Source organism: Trachurus trachurus, assembly GCF_905171665.1.
Source record: "Trachurus trachurus genome assembly, chromosome: 16".
NCBI lineage: Eukaryota > Metazoa > Chordata > Actinopteri > Carangiformes > Carangidae > Trachurus > Trachurus trachurus.
This window is the reverse complement of record NC_139902.1, coordinates 14,149,207-14,168,550: the sequence shown is the minus strand read 5'-3', so window position 1 is coordinate 14,168,550 and position 19,344 is coordinate 14,149,207. Positions and strand designations below refer to the sequence as shown.

The 19,344-nt window shown below is 41.9% G+C and overlaps 2 protein-coding genes across 3 annotated transcripts; one reads left to right on the top strand and one right to left on the bottom strand.

The window, feature by feature from the left end:
- The first annotated feature begins 265 nt into the window (after nucleotides 1-265).
- Nucleotides 266-13,646, top strand: LOC310999596 (nectin-2-like). Of its 2 annotated transcripts, XM_083990077.1 has the most exons (8): nucleotides 266-419; nucleotides 1,679-1,791; nucleotides 4,384-4,633; nucleotides 5,908-6,201; nucleotides 6,356-6,473; nucleotides 7,072-7,220; nucleotides 9,764-9,870; nucleotides 13,190-13,646. In XM_083990077.1, the coding sequence occupies exons 1-8, from the start codon at nucleotides 332-334 to the stop codon at nucleotides 13,442-13,444; spliced, it is 1,374 nt and encodes a 457-aa protein (XP_083846203.1). In that variant the 5' UTR covers nucleotides 266-331; the 3' UTR covers nucleotides 13,445-13,646. The 2 variants fall into 2 exon arrangements, with proteins under 2 accessions (XP_083846203.1, XP_083846204.1); XM_083990078.1 differs by lacking the exon at nucleotides 9,764-9,870 and having other exon boundaries at nucleotides 13,190-13,353.
- Nucleotides 13,647-15,750: 2,104 nt separating this feature from the next.
- LOC310999236 (uncharacterized protein) lies at nucleotides 15,751-18,880 on the bottom strand (the record flags this gene model as incomplete). The annotated part of the gene is made up of 3 exons (XM_083989560.1): nucleotides 18,557-18,880; nucleotides 16,922-17,701; nucleotides 15,751-16,275 (listed from the first exon to the last, which is right to left on the bottom strand). Exons 1-3 carry the CDS (start codon nucleotides 18,869-18,871, stop codon nucleotides 15,751-15,753), a joined length of 1,620 nt encoding a protein of 539 aa, XP_083845686.1. The 5' UTR covers nucleotides 18,872-18,880.
- Nucleotides 18,881-19,344: the final 464 nt, after the last annotated feature.

Below are 19,344 nucleotides of genomic sequence, written 5' to 3'. Positions count from 1 at the left end.
GGATGCAGTAGCCTATTCGGCAGAGCTGGTTTTGAACTTGCCAAGTTGTGCATCCCTGGCTGCACCCATGTTTCTTATGCCATTCAAGAAATGCTGCGTCCTGCATTGATGGAGGGACATAGGCTACTATTTTGGAAAGAGTGGGATGCTATTGGGCACAGAGGAGATGGCAGCTGCCAGTTTTAAGAGAGTAACACAAAACGGTGGACTTTAGACCTTGTGTAGGCGGGAGGTTGTATCTTTCAGCCACTTTTTGGGGCAGGGCAGTTAGCGCAGAGTTGGCCTGATAACGTCACCGAAGCTATCAGGTGGAGACCGCTGAAACTGAAACATGGCGAGACGTGACGCACAAAACTGGCATGACTGCATGAAAATGTTCGGAGTGCTCTGCCTGCTCACGTCGATACTTACAGGTCAAGGTAAGAAATGTATCATGTTTAAAAACATTAAAAAAAAAAAAAAAAAAAAAAAAAAAAAACATAGAGAGATCAATCTAATCAGCACTCAGGGCCCGTGCGCAGCAGCCTCAACCTGTGCTGCGCTCCTGAAGGCTGGAGTAGGCCTGTCACCGTGCTCCGGATTTAATTGCTCCATAATGAGACACGTGCAGTCTAATTTGAGGATGTCAAGATAAAAAGTTTTTGTGATAGTGTGTGTTAGGTTGTGGTGGTAATGGTGCGTGTGCAAGTCCTGTGCATGACTGAAACAGTAGAAGATACCAAGCAAGCAAGCACCACTTTGTCCCTGCGCTCTTGATGAGGGACGTACAACAAGACCAGATCACCGATTACCTCTGTGCTGCACGTTTTCTATGCCTTTTTGAGACACTGCTGGTGGACTCATAGATAATAATAATAATAATAATAATAATAATAATAATAATAATAATAATAATAATATATTTATAAGCGCTTTTTCAAATGCTCAAAGACACTTTACAGTTTAAAAATCATAAAATACAGCAATTTAAATTGTAATTTCAGTTAAAAACAGCAGAGACAGTATAAAACACAGAAAACAGATAGAGTCAAGAGCCCTACACACACACAGAGACACACACACACACACACACACACACACACACACACACACACACACACACACACACACACACACACACACACACACACACACACACACACAGGTCTAGTCCCTCCCGAACATCGTGACACATTTAGGCTGAAGAAAATTATTGATCAGCGGTCACTCCTAACCTCCCTCCCAGTGTATCCAGTATTTTTTTTCCCTCTCTATATTTTTTCTGGTGTAGCAGACACTTCTACACCATCCTCACTTATGATCAGCAGACTATAACCTTCCTTGTCTCCTTTTATTTATTCATTTAAATAATCTTTTATTGGTTTTCATGTTGTCAAGTATAGAGCCATATACTATCTACGAACTATACAGTATAAAGTATATACGATAGTACTAAGAACATAAAAATAGAAACAAAATACAAAGAGACACTTAAGACAAAAACAAATACTTTTCACTTATACATACTATACAGAGTCACACACACATTTACACAATCACATTCAGACACAGACACACGACACTGGGGAAGAGTAGGTGAGTCTTGTCCTCCATTTGAGTGAAAAAGAGAACTTCTCCTCTTTTAGACTGAGAGTGAGGGAAACAATTGACAATGTTTCTCTTTCTTTGTTTCTTTAAGTGGCAAGTTCTTTGCAAGTGAAGGTGGAGCCAGAGGTTTCGTCGTATCCCGGCCAAACAGTCAACCTACGCTGTGCCTTCACCGATGCCACTGGAATCCAGCCCATAACGATGGTCAGATAGACACAGACACGATGCAGTTGTTTTTCTTTCCTTTTTTTCAGTTAGGGTTTAATTACTTCCTTATCCTTATCCCACCACACTTGTACTTCATGATATTACATTCTTATGAAAATGTCGGTCACATCCTGAAAATGCAGCTCATTGTGCTGACTTGACACAATGTGAATTGCTGAGTTTATCTAGGACTACAACTGAAGTCAACATACAGTAAAATATAACATTTGTCTAAACAAATACATTTCTTTATTTTCCTTTAAATTAAGTCAATTGTGCATTAACCTGATTCTGCAGGTATGAAACAGGTGGATAAAGGTGATTCAAAGTGATCTGAAATAAACAATGAATGCTTTGAAGTCCATGTGTCTTGTTTATTTGGCACTCTAAATCTTAATCTAACAAATCACAGCCCACAGAAAAAATCCAGAGGCTGTAATAGTTTTTTTTTTCCTTCATCACATTTAGACACAATGTTTTATTACTCCAAACAAACAATACTAAACTTCATTTTGCATCAGGGGATTGAGTATGGTAATGGAAACAGTTCTTTGTACTTCTCAATGAAGGAGGAAGTGACCGGTTCTATTTGGTTCAATGAAGAACAGCTGAGAAAAGAGAGGGATGATCATGAACAACTCTTCATCCATATTCATTCCAGTTCCACTCATTTAATTATGATGCTGTGGACGCTGCCCTGTGGAGTTTAAAGAGAAATGTGGACGTCTCAAAACCCCCTCCAGTGTCACTTATCAACACCATGACGAATGAGGCCTGTTTGATTTCACCGTGTACACATCCTAACCACTCACTGGGTCTGCTCCACCACAGGTCACGTGGATTTACGAGCCAAAGGACGGGGAGAGGATCAACATCGCCGTGTTTCACCCAAATTTTGCACCCAACTACCCTGACTCACCTGTGAAGGGCAGGGTCAGCTTTTCATCCAGTCCTCCAGACCTGGCCATTGCCTCTATTCAGATCACTGATGTCAGGATGAATGATGAGGGGAGGTACATTTGTGAATATGCCACCTACCCCATCGGCAGTGAGCAGGGCGTCACCCAACTGGTCATGCTGGGTAGGTCACTGACATAATTTATACCGTTTACTACAGTTTTACCATGCTTGTTACATATGTATATGAAAGAAGAGCCTTCACTGATGAAGCTAAACTATAAACTAAAGCTCCCTCACTCTTTCTGTTTCTCGCACACCCACTGCCACAACACACCAAGGAAAGCATATTTATTTTGACTCTTAGCTGTTGCACAGGAATGTGTCGGCACAGCAAATGACAGGCTATAGAAAAGCGAAACCCATCCTGATGATTTATGACCCATGAGCAAAAGAGGACTGGCTTTCCTCTTCTTTTTTCCCCAGAATACATCCCTCTCTTTTTCGGCCTCTTCATCCACACACGCACAGTCATGGAGAGATACCAGACTCTTGGCCTACTTGCCTGGGTTCACTAATGCTGTCCTCTGTCGTACCAGACACTTCCCCACTGTCCTCATTTATCACCGGCAGGCGTTGTACCGATACTATTCATCTGTTTCCTTTCTTTGTCTCCTCTCCTAGTTTGGAAATAAAGGAAACAACAGACATTAATGTTTCTCTGTCTTTGTCTTGGTTTCTTCCAGGAGCAACTGCTCAGCGAGTGAAGGTGGAGCCAGAGGTTTCGTCGTATCCCGGCCAGACAGTCAACCTACGCTGTGCCTTCACCGATGCCACTGGAATCCAGCTCACGATGGTCAGATACACACAGACACGATGCAGTTGTTTTTCTTTCCTTTTTTTCAGTTAGGGTTTAATTACTTCCTTATCCTAATCCCACCACACCCGTACTTCATGATATTACATTCTTATGAAAATGTTGGTCACATCCTGAAAATGCAGCTCATTGTGCTGACTTGACACAATGTGAATTGCTGAGTTTATCTAGGACTACAACTGAAGTCAACATACAGTAAAATATAACATTTGTCTAAACAAATACATTTCTTTATTTTCCTTTAAATTAAGTCTAATGTGCATCAACCTGATTCTGCAGGTATGAAACAGGTGGATAAAGGTGATTCAAAGTGATCTGAAATAAACAATGAATGCTTTGAAGTCCATGTGTCTTGTTTATTTGGCACTCTAAATCTTAATCTAACAAATCACAGCCCACAGAAAAAATCCTGAGGCTGTAATAGTTTTTTTTTCCTTCATTACATTTAGACACAATGTTTTATTACTCCAAACAAACAATACTAAGCTTCATTTTGCATCAGGGGATTGAGTATGGTAATGGAAACAGTTCTTTGTACTTCTCAATGAAGGAGGAAGTGACCGGTTCTATTTGGTTCAATGAAGAACAGCTGAGAAAAGAGAGAGATGATCATGAACAACTCTTCATCCATATTCATTCCAGTTCCACTCATTTAATTATGATGCTGTGGACGCTGCCCTGTGGAGTAGTTTAAAGAGAAATGTGGACGTCTCAAAACCCCCTCCAGTGTCACTTATCAACACCATGACGAATGAGGCCTGTTTGATTTCACCGTGTACACATCCTAACCACTCACTGTGTCTGCTCCACCACAGGTCACGTGGATTTACGAGCCAAAGGACGGGGAGAGGATCAACATCGCCCTGTTTCACCCATTTTTTGCACCCAACTACCCTGACTCACCTGTGAAGGGCAGGGTCAGCTTTTCATCCAGTCCTCCAGACCTGGCCAGTCCCTCTATTCAGATCACTGATGTCAGGATGAATGATGAGGGGAGGTACATTTGTGAATATGCCACCTACCCCATCGGCAGTGAGCAGGGCGTCACCCAACTGGTCATGCTGGGTAGGTCACTGACATAATTTATACCGTTTACTACAGTTTTACCATGCTTGTATGTATGTTCATGTTAGTTCCTCTCTTGGTATTTTCAAGCATGCTCTGTGTTCTCATCTCATGGTGACCTGTTCCTGTTTTCACTGAAGATGCATTTCTGATTTGTTGATCTGTTACTAATCATTATATACTGTCATTTTAGTCCCAGTGTTGACCTTTGTGGCCCTACTATGGTTGTTTTGTTTTGTCCCAATGTAGTTACAATAACTGTGGTCTGTCCTTGTTTGTACTACTGTTTTTGTCTTTTGGTTTGTTTGTTTTGTTTGTTTATTTGTCTGTTTGTTTTTCTATATTGTTGAGAACATGTTTGTCTGTATGTTTGGACCCCCTCGAAAACGAGATGATACATCTCAAGGGGTTTTATCCAAATAAACAAATTTCAAGCATGTATGTATGAAAGAAGAGCCTTGTCCTCTCTTTCTGTCTCTCTCACTCCCTCCTTCCTTCCCTCCACCAAAGGCTGTATGCAGGTTAAAAGCTTGTCCAGCTGGGTTTAATTGCTGTTTTAAGTGGTATTGTCAGATCAATTGTGTTCTTGTTAATGCAATGGAACCATTGGTCTAACCTTGGCCCAGCACCAGTGCCTCTTGTGCGCTCTCCTCTCCCTCCAACGCATCATGCCTGCCTGCCTCCCCTCAGGCTTTATATTGATCCGGCTGCTTGTCATGCCGGCTGTCAGCTTCTGTCCTGCCCGCTCTCCTCTGATCCCGCGCTAGTGTCACGGAGGGCAATCGAGGAGCCATAAGGAGTGAGATAGAGTAGAGGGGGTGGGTACTGACAGAGATCATGTGGAGATTGAGAATTTGTGTATGGAAATGCACTGCACCAGTCAGGGAAATAGGTTATCAATGGCAGGTGATAGGGGACAGAAAGGGAGTAGATTAAAGAAATGGGAGGAGAGTGAAGGAAGATTTAGGGTTTGGGTGTGTTTGCACTGCTGCTCATAATTGTTTATCAATGGAGGCTGTGGAGAGAGAAAGGACAGTAGAGAGAGTCTGGGTGAGCGGGGTACAGAGGATGTGTGGAGATTGAGGTTTTGGATTTGCCTTTGCCAGACTGGTGACTCAAATTGTTTATCAATAATGGTGCACATTATCTTTTCCCTCAGCTGTTGTATTTCCATTTTATCTATCTCTACATCCTTTAATCTTCTCTCTGCTACTCTGCGTCCCCTCCTCTCTCCCTCCACCCTCCATCTTTGCATCAATCCGTCCATCCATCAGCTAAGCCTCAGAACTCGGCCTCCATCGTGACAGTGAATGCAGGCACTAAGCCGGCCGTTGTGGCGCGCTGTGAGTCTGTCGACGGCCGCCCCGCTGCCAAGATCTCCTGGGTGACCACAGCCAATGGCAATGGGACAATGGTGTCCAAGTCAAATGCAGACAACACCGTGACAATGACCAGCGAGTACTCTATGATTCCTACAGCGGCAGACAACGGGAAGGACATCAGCTGTGTGGTGGCACACAGGACTCAGACCAAACCAGAGAGCTTCCCATTGAAGCTAGTTGTCCAATGTAAGATCACACACACACACACACACACCCAGCACTAATTAATTCCTAGTGCTGTTCATACTCTAACATGATTTCAGACCTTGGAGTAACTAATTAAACTCATTGCTGTTTTTTCTTTCTCCTCCCGTCCTCCATTCACCTGTCCTTCCCTCAGACGCTCCTCAGGTGACAATAGTGGGTTATGACAATAATTGGTACATGGGTCGGACAAATGTCATGCTCACCTGCCAAGCTAATTCAAACCCGGTTCCAATCTCAGTCCAGTGGAAGACGTGAGTATCAGCACATCCTCTTCTCTGTCTCTTTTTCCATAGGTCTCTTGCTTTCTCTTTTCTGTTTCTTTTTGTCTAATTTTCTGCTTTTTGTCCTTCATTCCTGGGTCCAGACTCTTCACAGAGCTGTAATCAGCGCTTTTATTATTGCCACTACAGCCCCATGCTCTGATTATGGAGATAGCCGTATAATTTCTCATAATGGACTCTGTGACTTGAGATTTAACCCTTGCATAATGAGAGACGCAATACGAGTCCCACTCTCCCTTTTTCCTGCATTATCAGCTATTAACATAACTGTGACAAAATTTGAAAAAAAAGAAAAGTCTGGGACTTTGAAATGGGAGAGATGAGATTTTGGGCTCGGATCCAGCTGTTTTGATTTTCCTCCTGTCCCCACCGTATTCTCCTCCACTCTGTGATAATGGATTGCCTATTGAGGAGGAGAAACTGATTGGTTTTGCACTGCTGATCAAGATTAGTGGAATTTGATTTTTTTGACTTACCACAGTTCATTTCTGTACATCTGTCTAAACCATATTCTCGTTTTATTTTTATTTTCTCCACTCTCATGGTAAATATTCTCACGTCCCTGCAGGATGTCAGGAGAGCTGCCAGACACAGTGCAGGTCCAAGACAACAAGCTGAAGGTGCTGAAGGTGGACGAGGCTGTCAACACCACTTTTGTCTGTGAGTTCAGAAACCGCATTGGGATTGGAAGGGATAAGGTGGAAGTCTTTGTCAGAGGTGAGTTGAGAGACACAAAAAAGCACACACCACAACACATGCACACGGGTAAATTACCATATGCTTCTCTAGATGTTGGTCAGAAAACACTTATAAAATTATTTTTTTTCCATTAGGTCACAAATCCTAGCAAAATATAATGAATCACTACATATCAGATGAACAGAAAAGTAAATACAGAGAGAAGTTACCTCGTTCCTTGTTGCTAGATCAAGTGAGACCTTGCTTGAATCTTGAGTTCTCTCGATTTCTCATTTTACCACTGGAGCGGATGCTGCTTCAGTTTTTGTGTACTACCACCTCCCAGAATGCAAAGCACACCAAGGTACACTTGAGTACATCTGTTCTGTTTGAGACTGGACCTAGTGTAATAAAAATATACATGCATGCCATTTAATAACAGTAATTACATAATGTGTGCAAAATCACTGTGATTTAAACTTGAATTTTCTCTCAGGACTTACTCCAGGGATAAGCCAGGTTCTGCCTCACATGTCACATGAGCTGGCGTATTCTCTGTGATTGGGAACTATTTTGGTGGGGAATTGCATGCAAGTCTCTAGTGTGTGTCTCATCTGAGTGTGGCAGCACTGGTCGGGGCTAGGCAATTTTGGACAAATGTAGGCAATTCTGAGCGAAGATACAAAAAAATAGAATAGGAGGACAACAAATGTAGTAGGCTATTCAGGGAGTCATCAGCCAGGCAGCAGTTGTCAAGGCAGATTTAAAAAATTGTCAAAATATCAAAAATTCTGTTATCAAGACAAAAATCTGATAATACATAAATTGCATTTTGATAGCATGGAAATGTTGGTGATTTGTTTTTAACGATAAATGTTTTGCTTAGGGGTGTAACGATTCATCTAAAAATCGATGAACGAAATATTCCTACGATCCAACTGGATCGATCTGTGCTCAACAAGTTGGCCTCCCTGGCGACATGAATCGATCTAAAATCGTTTAAAACGGGAAAAATCGATTAAATCGATGCTAGGAAATTGCACATTGGATTTAAGCACGGCAAACTTAATATGTTTTTTGTTTGTTTTTTTATGGAGCTTTTATTGTAAAAGACACACGTTAAACCAGCCATAGGCGTCCGGCCACTGTCTGACTCGCGATCCACGGCTATTCGCGGCGCTTGGGCATCTGGAGTGAACCCGCCGTGAGAGAAATATCCGAGTAGGCTAAGTCAGATAATTAATAACATGACCTGCACCAAAAGGTGGCAAAGTGACTGGACTGATGGTTCACCCAACCACAGTGTAATGTGTTTATACTGTATAGGGTAGACCGAGTAACCTATGTTTGAGACACTTTTTTATTTTCCATTTTTGAACAGATATTGCAAAAAATATATACACTGAAAATAAGTGATTTTTCATATGCTGTTTAACTTGTTTGTATACTAAGTTATTATTGAAGAATATAATTTATTATTTGTTTATTTTTTCCACAATCAGGTCATAAACATGAGGTGCATTTTTACCATGGTCCCGTCTCAACCATACCCCATACGTATACAGTTGAGACGGTACCATGGTAGAGTTGAGACAGCCATTGATGATGACTGAACATCAATTGTAAATGCAATAAACTTTTTTTTTAAACAATGGAATATTATTGTATTATTAATATAAATATTATTATATAACATAAAATTATAATATTCATAGTATATATTAATATAACACTGTTCAGGTATCACAAATATTAGTTTTTCCCCATTCTCTTTGTCTTTTTGGTCTTATTATGACTTATAACATGTTATCGTAGCCTACACTGCACAATTTAACGGTGATATAATAGAACTCTATCAGGGTACAGTTGAGACATTGTGTCTCAACTGTACCTCGCTGACCACTTTGTGTATTTCTCTAGATTGTGCAGTGACCTAACATGCTAGAATAGCATGAAATATGTGAGTTTTAGGGCACAAAATAACGTTTGCAATGATGTAAGTTATGTTTGATGGTCACAAAAGGATAATAAGCTATTCGTTGTGGAAGGGACATGGTAAAGTGAAGTTCTTACCCTAGTAAAAAGTCTTTTGCTGATATCTTTGGACTGGATATGTTAAAACTCTTCAAATTTCCCACAACCAAAGAGGATGCTAATATGCATGTGCTGAGTAAAAATGTCTCATGTCTCAACTATACTCACTCCACCCTATAGGGAGCATGTTCATAATCACTTTCACCTTTTCTCTCTCTTTCTGCCTTTCCTTATTTAGAGATTTAGAATTTATGTATGGAAATGCACTGGACCAACCAGGGAAATAAGTTACCAAAGGCATGTGATAGGAACAGAGAGTAATTAGATTAAAGACATGGTATAGGAGAGTGAAAAAAGATTTAGGGCTTTGGTGTGTTTACAGCGCTGCTCACAATTTCTTTTGTTATAATATGTGTTTTTATATTGTTTTCTTATTGTGTTTATTTTACTTCTACTTAAGCTTTTATTTATGTTGAATCACATACATGACCTCAGCTAGATACAGTAATGTGCTATACAACTAAGTTTGCTTTTGCCTCTTGACCTAGCATCTGGTCCACAAGTGGAGGTGGAGCCACAAGTGCAGTCATATCCCGGCCAGACAGTCAACCTGCGCTGTTCCTTCACTGATGGCACTGGAAACCAGCTCATAATGGTCAGATACACACAGACATAATGCAGTTGTTCATTTAGGATTGGATCACAGTCGTACCAACTCTAAATTGGGGCTGTAATATGAAATTCTAATGGGTGGGATTGAATATGACAATGAAAACATTGTGTTCAACTCCGATAAAAACACTCATCCATATTCATACTGTAAGAGCTCCACTTGTTTAATTATAACGCTGTTTACACCGACCTGTGGAGTCTACAGCTAAAAGTGAATGTCTCTCGTCCTCCCGCCACGAAGCAACACAGGAGCCCTCAGCTGAGGCCGTGACCTCACCTCACACACTGCGGTCAGAACAGTGGGCCCCTCCCCCGCCCCCTCGTCCCTTGTTTCCCCCATCTACTGCCATAGTGGGTGACATAACAAGGAACATACGATTTTTTAACTCCACCACACACTGTTTTCCAGCTGGATATGAGCTATGTAGTCCAACAGCTACCTGTTTCAGAAGAAGTCAGCAGTTCAAAAATGCAACGAAAGAGGATGAAGAACTTAGTCTGGTCAGACAAGCAGTACAAAATGGATGGCCTGAGTCACGGAGCCAAGTTCCAAAGACAAAAGTACTGGACTTTCAGAAACTCCAAATTGGCTGTTCCTACAAAGATGAGAGAGGAGATGCTCGAAAAAATTCATGAGACACATATGGGAAGTGTGAAAAGTAAGGAACGTGCAAGAGACATTTTGTTTTGGCCAGGAATGGCAAAACAAATTGAAGAAGTTGTGCAGAAATGTGCAGTGTGCAACAAACATAAAAACAACAATCCCAGAGAGCCCTTGATACCACATACAGTTCCTTCAAGAGCGTGGTCTAAAGTTGGAATTGATCTTTTCCATTTCAGCAACGCAGAGTACATCATGTGTGTAGACTATTACTCAAAGTACCCAGAGATTTCAAAATTAAGTGGTACTACAAGTAAACACATCATTACAGCACTCAAGTCTATTTTTGCCAGACACGGTGTACCTGATGAACTGTTTTCTGACAATGGGACTCAGCTGATAAGTGCAGAAATGCAAGACTTTGCGACCAGCTGGGAGTTCAAACACACAACCTTGAGTCCAGAGTTTCCACAGTCAAATGGACAAGCCGAAAGAGCCATACAAACAGTAAAAAATCTGCTGAAAAAAACTCAGGAGAGTTTCAGAGACCCTTACATTGCTCTTTTAGAGTACAGAAACACGCCATTGGACGGGGTGGGGTACTCCCCCACGCAGCTCCTAATGGGAAGAAGGCTGAAATCAAAAATACCTGTGTCAAGGAATCTGTTAAAGCCAGGAGTGTACAGACATGTACGGAGCAGATTGATGAACAGACAAGAAAAGCAGAGACGCTACTTTGACCGTGGAACAAGGAAACTCCCTCTGGTGGACGTAGGAGAAAGAGTAAGAATCGGACAGCAAAAACATTGGCAACCTGCTGTCATACTGAAGAGACATGATCAGCCAAGGTCGTACATTGTACAGACTGACAACGAGCAAATCTACAGAAGAAACAGGAGACACATTCTGAAAACCAAGGAAATGTCAAGTCCCCCACAACAAACACGACATGAGACTGTGGAAAGTGTTCACGATTCGTTGCCACTGATGGAAAGCGGACAGCAGCCGGCAGGAACTGAACCAGGCCAGATGGACTACCAAGAAAGTCACATCATGCCTGCAAAGTTTCCACCGCAAACACCAAAATCATCAGTGATAACAAAGACTGTGAGCACTGATCATCGTGAAAGAACTTAACGTTTTGGTAGACCTATTAGAGTTCCTTTTAGGTACAGGGAATAATAGCAGAAACTGTGTAATGTTCAAATATGTTTATTGAGAAGAATTGTGTTTAAGTTAAAAAAAAAAAATGTATAGAAAGCAGAAATGAGTTCTGTTAAGTTCTAACCTGTTTAATGAGAAGAACTGTATTGAAAGAAGAAAAAAAAAACTAAAGAAAGGGAGATGTCATGTATTATGTTGTAGTACTGGAGTCACCACTAGGTGGGGCTATACAATTACACGGACTGTGTTGTATATGTTGAAGCGGCACTAGTAAACACTGTTCAGTCTGATTCAAGATGGCTCCTCATTGACTACTAAATATTACAGTTATGATCATTTTTTAATCGTTGGTGATTTTAATATCCATGTCTGTTGTGCAACAAAACCCCTAGTTAAAGACTTTCTGAATATGATTGATTCTTTTAACCTCACCCAGTCTGTAACTAGTCCCACACACGAAAAAGGACACACACTGGATCTTGTGCTGTCACATGGCCTAACTGTATCCATCATTGAAATCTGTGATATTGCTATATCGGATCATCTACCAGTTGTTATCACTGTTTCTGCCCCTTACACCAACCCTGTCTGTCCTCCTGCATGTTGCAGACATGCTATTAATTCCCTAACCGCCTCACATTTTTCTGCTGCCTTCGAAGACTCTGCGCTCTACAACCTGGATAACACCTGTGGACTTAGTGTGGAGGAGCTTATCTCACTTTTTAATTCCACGACTACTGACATTTTGGACACTGTTGCTCCTCTCTGGATTAAACAGGCCAAGCCACATTCAGAGCAATGGCTATGAGACAACTTGTGCCTATAGACGTGCATGCAGACAGGCTGAAAGAAGGTGGAAGAAAGACAAGCTTCAAATCTCCTTTGAGATATTAGGGACCTGCCTAATTAACTATCAGAGAGCTGAGATCAGTTCTGTTGTTAAAACAAGCTTTTTTCAGCTTTTTTCGACTCCTCGCCAGAATTAAACCGTGTCTGGTTTTTAGAGATTTTGAGAGTGTTATTCATGCTTTATTACTTCAAGATTAGATTACTGCAACTCTCTGTATGCTGGCCTGGGGCAGTCATCCCTCCACCGACTCCAACTCTCCGCTTCTCCTGGGGGTCCCAAGAACAAGATGCAAAACTAGAGGTGACAGAGCTTTTACGGTGGCAGCACCCAGGCTGTGGAACAAGCTTCCTAGACACATAAAATCTGCTGAAGATGTTGTGCAATTCAAGTCTTTGCTCAAGACCTACTTTCTCACTGGCCTTCAGTGTGGATTAATATGGGGAACTATGTTTACTATGTATACTGTGGAACTGTCTATTTGTGCTGAATGTGTTTGATATAATGTGTCTGATATGACTTGTACAGTGCTTGGGTCAACAATGGTTGTTTTTAAACGTGCTATATAAATAAAATTGAACTGAACCGAACTGAACTCTCCAGTGTCACTTATCAACACCGTAATGAATGAGGTCTGTTATGTTTCTCAGTCACATACTAACCACTGACCCTGTGTCTGCTCCATCACAGGTCACATGGATCTATGAATCAAAGCAAGGAGGAAGAAGTAACATCGCTGTGTTTCACCCCGTGTTTGGACTCAACTACCCTGCGTCACCTGTGCAGGGCAGGGTCAGCTTCTCACCCAGTCCTCCAGATCTCAACAGTCCTTCCATCCAGATTCGCAATGTTAAGAAAACTGATGAAGGGAAGTACATCTGTGAATATGCTACTTACCCACATAGCAACATGCAGGGCATCACCGAGCTGGTCATACTTGAATGATCTTTCAAATGATTAACTTTCCGTGTCTTCATCAACATTGGGCTGTTTACCCCTGGTATCTGCTTATATCCAATCTCCATATACTCATTATGAAAGCAATACTTTTTCTAAGGCTGCAAATAATAATTTATTTGATGGCTGACTATAACTTCCTCAATTAATCGATTAAATTTCAAGTCTAAAACTGTCAAGAATATCCGTCATCATTTCTTCAAGTATAAAGAGCTGCCCTCAGATTTCCCACTATGTCATATCAACAGCTCAAAACGAAAAGATGTTTGATTTACTATCACACCAGACACAGAAAAGTCGTCACAAGTGAGAGACTGGAACCAGGAAATGTTTGGCACTTGAAATGAACCGATGATTTCAGCTCAAGATATTCCTGATACATCTATATACTGACATGGGGACAGGTACGTGAAACGTTGAATCAATGTATGTGCAAAAGTAAGTGAATCCCAGCTGCATTGGCAAAGTCCATGAGGTAATAGAGTCAGGTGAAACACGTGGGTGCTGAAGTAATCAATTAGTCAGACCAAACAAATGAGACATGACCAGGAAAGGTTTTGTAAGATCTGTAAGACAAATCATTTACAAATGGAGGGCATGCATCAACAATCAAGTGACAAATGAATAGACATGGGGGGAGGAAGCCTCTGCTCTCAAGAAAGAACAAAGTTGCCCATTTCAACTTTGTCAAAGAGCACTTGGACAAACCAGAGGCCTTCTGGAAGTCCATTGTCTGGACAGATGAGTCCAAAATTGAATTATTTGGGGCATTATTACGGGCATCATGTTTTGGGGGTTCACAAACTTAATGTTGTTAAGATGTTAAAGAATCTTGCACTTTGTTATCTGTTAGAGAGCTGTTATATCTTTTCACATACATTTTTACATTTTACCGTACATTTCCCAGTAGGATGTAAATTCTTGAAATTATTTTTAGGTGCAAGGTAGCTAGTAATGAAGTTTGCTTGAAGTTTGGGTGTTTTTTAGTTTTTGTTTTTTTCACAGAAAAATCCAAGTGAACTAAAAGGCATCATCACAAAACACAAGCAAAAGTTCATTCTGTTAACTGGTCAAATGTGACTGGGGCTGGAGTAAGGCAGTAAATACAAAAAGAAAATCTTTGTAGTTCTTGACCATCGTACATATAAGTTCTAGACAGCGATTGATCTTCAGCAAATAAAACTGGCTGATGTAAGCTTTAATACAATTTGAATTTTTTTTAGATGTTGGCTTACCTGTTTCAGCAGACACTGTTCATGACGATGGTTTCAAAGTGTTTGCAATCAGTTTTAAAATGTTACAATAGCACCATCTACTGTTACATTTAGTAAATACATTTTTAGTTAGCAATCAGTGCTCTCTAATAGACCTGTGTTTGCTATCACAACTACTTGCAAATGCACACAATTGATTAAAGTAGTATCGATACCAGTGCAAAAATACTTTTTCACAAATAACAGCCCATTCAACATTTTACCAAAGTAAAATTACAAAAGGATTGTAAGGAGAAGAATAGCACAAGTTTAAAAAGTAGTTATGAGGCAGACTGGCCTCTATAAGAAAGGTATATTATTATAATACATGTAGCATGTCAAGAATATAGTTGTGACAGAAATGTGGTCTGAAAAAATCAAAAAAATTCCCTCCAATACAAAGAGTAACCATGTAAAAATACTCTGTTACAAGTAAAAGTCTGTATCAGAAAACATTCTACTCAAAGTATTTGTAGTCTGTGAAGTGTCGTACTCTGTAAAATGTTCATGTTAAATCTAAATGAGCAACAGTGACCATAAAACAAGTGAAGCATGAAATAACATACCAGGAAAGGTAGGCCTACAGGGAAAGTAATGGTATAAAACAGTGGTTAAGTTTGTTACTTGATCAGTGAAAGACAGGAATGACACACAAAAACCATGCATGTCCCAATGGTAAGCCAGCAATCTATTTTATTCAAAGAGACGTGACGCAGCAAGTATCATACAAGAGTAGTCTTTAACAATAACATCCAGAAGCACAGTGTGGACAGTGTGTTTTTTTAATCACAGTTGGGACCGTTCTTAAAATACAGCAGATTAGTTGAACAGCCAGCTTTCCACAGTGAAGTGTAAGACCTACATAATAAGACGTTTGTTGTGTCAAACGTCTTATAACAACTAAGGCATATCAAATGACATCAGCTTCAAGTAGCTTTTCTACTTCTTTCACACCTCCATTTCCTGAAGAAATTTAAAAAGCAAAACATTTGGAAAAGTTTGTTCCTGATGGCCTCATCCGGACTCTTCTGCTCTTCTTCATCACTCTGGCTCCTGTTTATATTCCTCATATCCCTCTCTCATCGCACCTGTGAGCATATCCACCACCCACAGTATGAAGCCCCCTCCCATCTTAAACACACCACCCATGCAACTTCCACCTCTCCACACCAGCTTCCCCAACCCTCCACCCGCAGCTTTGGCCTGACCCCCCATCTCTAACATCACTGTTTCGACATAACCCTCGCTTTGCTCCCACAGCCGCCCTCCAAAGAACTTGGTCACCCACCAGGTATTATTCAGCATGCCACCGAACACCCCCACTGTGTCACAGGCTAGGATGCCCACGCCACAGACCCCAGTGTGGCAGCTGCTCAGCAGAGCTCCCACCATGGGCGACACGCAGTAGTAGACACAGGAGAAGCAGGTTTCGCCGACACCCAGAAGCAGATCTACAGCTGAGCCCATCCAGGACAAGAGGTCAGAGGTCAAGAGGTGGAAGAGGGAGTAGGTATCTCCAGGCAGGGCAGAGAGAACTCCAAGGTCTTCCTGAAGAACGTAGGTCACCTGAATCGAGATAAAAACAGATGTCACTGTTTTCATTGACAAAAAAAAGTTGTAAATAATGACATGACAGCTACTCAGCTCAACCCCTCTGACTGACCACACCTCATTCCAGTCTGCTACACCCAGAGACTGGAATGAGGTGACTCTTACATTACTCTGTAACTTGGTTTAAAGTGTTAAAATGCAATTGTTTCTCTTCACAATATGACCACACTAAACAACTCTTGACTCAAAGGAATGTTGCATTTCCGACTGAATTGTGATTTTGCTTGTATTCTGCAAAATCATTCATCCTTTCCTCGCTGTTATTGCTACTCGTATTGCAACTGAATATTGTCCCAATAACCATATTTGTATATGGTTTTTGTGAGTATTTGTAATCATCAAGTATGTTTCCTGTTATGGGTGAAATTAAAGGGGCACTGATTTCACACATGATGTTAAATTAGCCACATTATCTCTTCTCAGACTCTGGAGGATCCTCAGACAGAGGATATCAGCTCAGAGGAGGTTAGCATAGCTTAGATGTGGAAAAAAAACAAAGTTTATATATGGACACTCAGTGTAACAAATGAGATTATAGCAGGGACATCTTGATCAATTTTCAATAATATGAATGTCTGCAAAGCTCATTAAGTTGTTTCACCTGTCCAGGTAACTGTGTGACCGTGGAGACCACAGGGCGCAGCGGGGCTGTAAGAATGTAGAAGGTGGTGGAGAGGACGTAGACCAGGGTGCTGGTGGAATTTGTGTCTATCTCTTCTTCCACAGTCTCATAGTCAGCAGAAGTCCCGGTAGACTCTGATCTGACAGCTCCTGAACGCCTCACAACACCCTGCTCCTCATCAGCTTCCTCTGGCTGAGCATCAACAGCAGTTTCCCCTTCGCTGTCTTGACCAGCAGTGTCTGAATCCACAGCTCCAACATCCGTCTCCTCATCAGGAACCTCTGAATCAGTCGTTTCTATATTTTCTGGGTTCTCCTCACTGTCAAGACCTACTTCATCTCCAGCAGCCCCCACAGCTGCCTCTTCACAGCTGCCAGAGAACATTTCTGCTACTCCCAGCATCTCCTGCAGCCCCTTCAGGCTCACTTGCCTCTCCTCTCCCTCTGTCTCCTTGATAAACCCAATGCTGAAGCTACCCTCCCCCCCTGGGACAGCACAGCACACTGCAGACCACAGCGGCTTGTTTTGACATTCCTCATCTCCATCCTCTGCAGCCCCCAGACCTCCCGCTCCAATCAGGATGTAGAGATCGCCCCCTAAATCGCTGCACTGGGGACTGATGCTTGACTGAATCAGTGTTGTGACTGTGGAGTCCCAGTGTTGAAGAGGGGAGTCTGTGGGCGAGACAGCATGAGTTGAATCCCCGCCTCCTCTGAGAAGAGCTGGTACTGCTACATCAACGTTTTTCTCTTCCTCTGCCTGGGAGAAGAGTAATGACAACCATTTGTTAAAGTCTGAATGCATCAACTACAAACCACTGTATAACCGTACAGATACATGAGTTTGTACTTTCAAATATGAATCTCACAAAATTTAATTCATTGAATAAATATTCAGAGATATTTAGGACATATGAAAAATGCATTATTCCTGTCTTGCGATCTATGTAGAGTTAAGTATTCTAATAACCAACTGATTACAGCTAATTACAGATAATTGGCCACAAATGCTCTTATCTTTAAGGAAATTACTAAAACTCACTGTTTGGAAAAATGGAGATCACTGCTTCAGATGTCTGAAGTTGTTGTTTTATTTACTTTATATACATTTAGGTTGTTTATTCCAAAGACCAAATTTAGAATAATGTCCTACACAAATTTATTTTCATTTTGGACATTTTTGTAACAAAAAGAGGCTTGCACAGTTTTTAAATTCAAACCGTCTGAGAGATTTAAAGGGGAAATGACTTGCTTATGGAACTGATAACCACTTAGTCATCACAGGCCTTAACCAAACACTGCATTTTTGCAAGGCGTTACACTCCAGCCTCTTGATTATTATCTTACCAAGTGTTTGGTGCATAATCTTAGTAACTACAGCTGTCAGAAGAGTGAAGATTAAAGTAGCACAGTAGAGTAAAGGTATAGGTAAAATAGGAAACACTCCAGTACAAGTATCTCAAAAGAGCAGAACTTGAGCAACGGACCGAGTTGCTTTTCACTGCTTGCATGCTGGAATAGCAATCTGTGATTTTATCCTGTACTCCACTCCTCAAATTCCATTATTCAAAAGCAGATGGTACCACTTTAAACACCATGAGAGATGTGTTCTTACCACATACTCTTCCCCCTCCTCTCCCTCTCCCTCTGTCCATCCATGTCTGAGATGGAAGGCAGAGCAGACAGCTGTGTCACAAGTTGGTTTGGTCAGAGTGGCAAACGCCTGTCCTCTGGGCAATCTGTGGCAGAGTAGGCGCAGCGGCGGCCCCACAGAGGCTCCCCGGGGTGGCGTCTGTCTGTGGAAGCAGTGACTGCAGAGGGTGACGTCTGACTCCGAGTTGTCCTCAGCTGGAAGACCCAGGCCCGGGCCCAGGGCTGCCAGCAGCCAGACAGCCGCAGCAGCTACACTGACAGCAGCAGGACACAGCATGGTGGTGGTGAGCTCAGCAAATCCCCCCCCTCTCCCTCTCCCTCTCCCTCTCTCTCACACACACTCACACCACACAGAGCGAGGGGGAGAGGCTTATAAATTATCCAGTGGCTTCCGTATATAGATGGAGAAGATAAAGTGGCCAAGGTTGGCTGCTGATCTCTTGTTGTTTTTCTCACTCGCTCCTTGCTCTCTCCTCCAGTCTGTCTCCAGCCATGCCTGTCTTCCTTTAATGCCAGCAGCACTCTGACAGAGGGATTCTGTGTTGCAGGCTCAATCTTGCTTACTACTTCATTTCCCTTTCCCTGACAACCTCGCCCCCTCTGTCAGATCCACCCTCTCTGACTCTCCCTCAGGCTGTACCTCCACCTCACCCCTCCCTCTTATGCTCTCTATGGTTACACCTTTAACTCTCTTTGCTGTTAGGTACACAAGCCGAGCCCACACCCACTGAAAGCTGTCAATTACCTGTA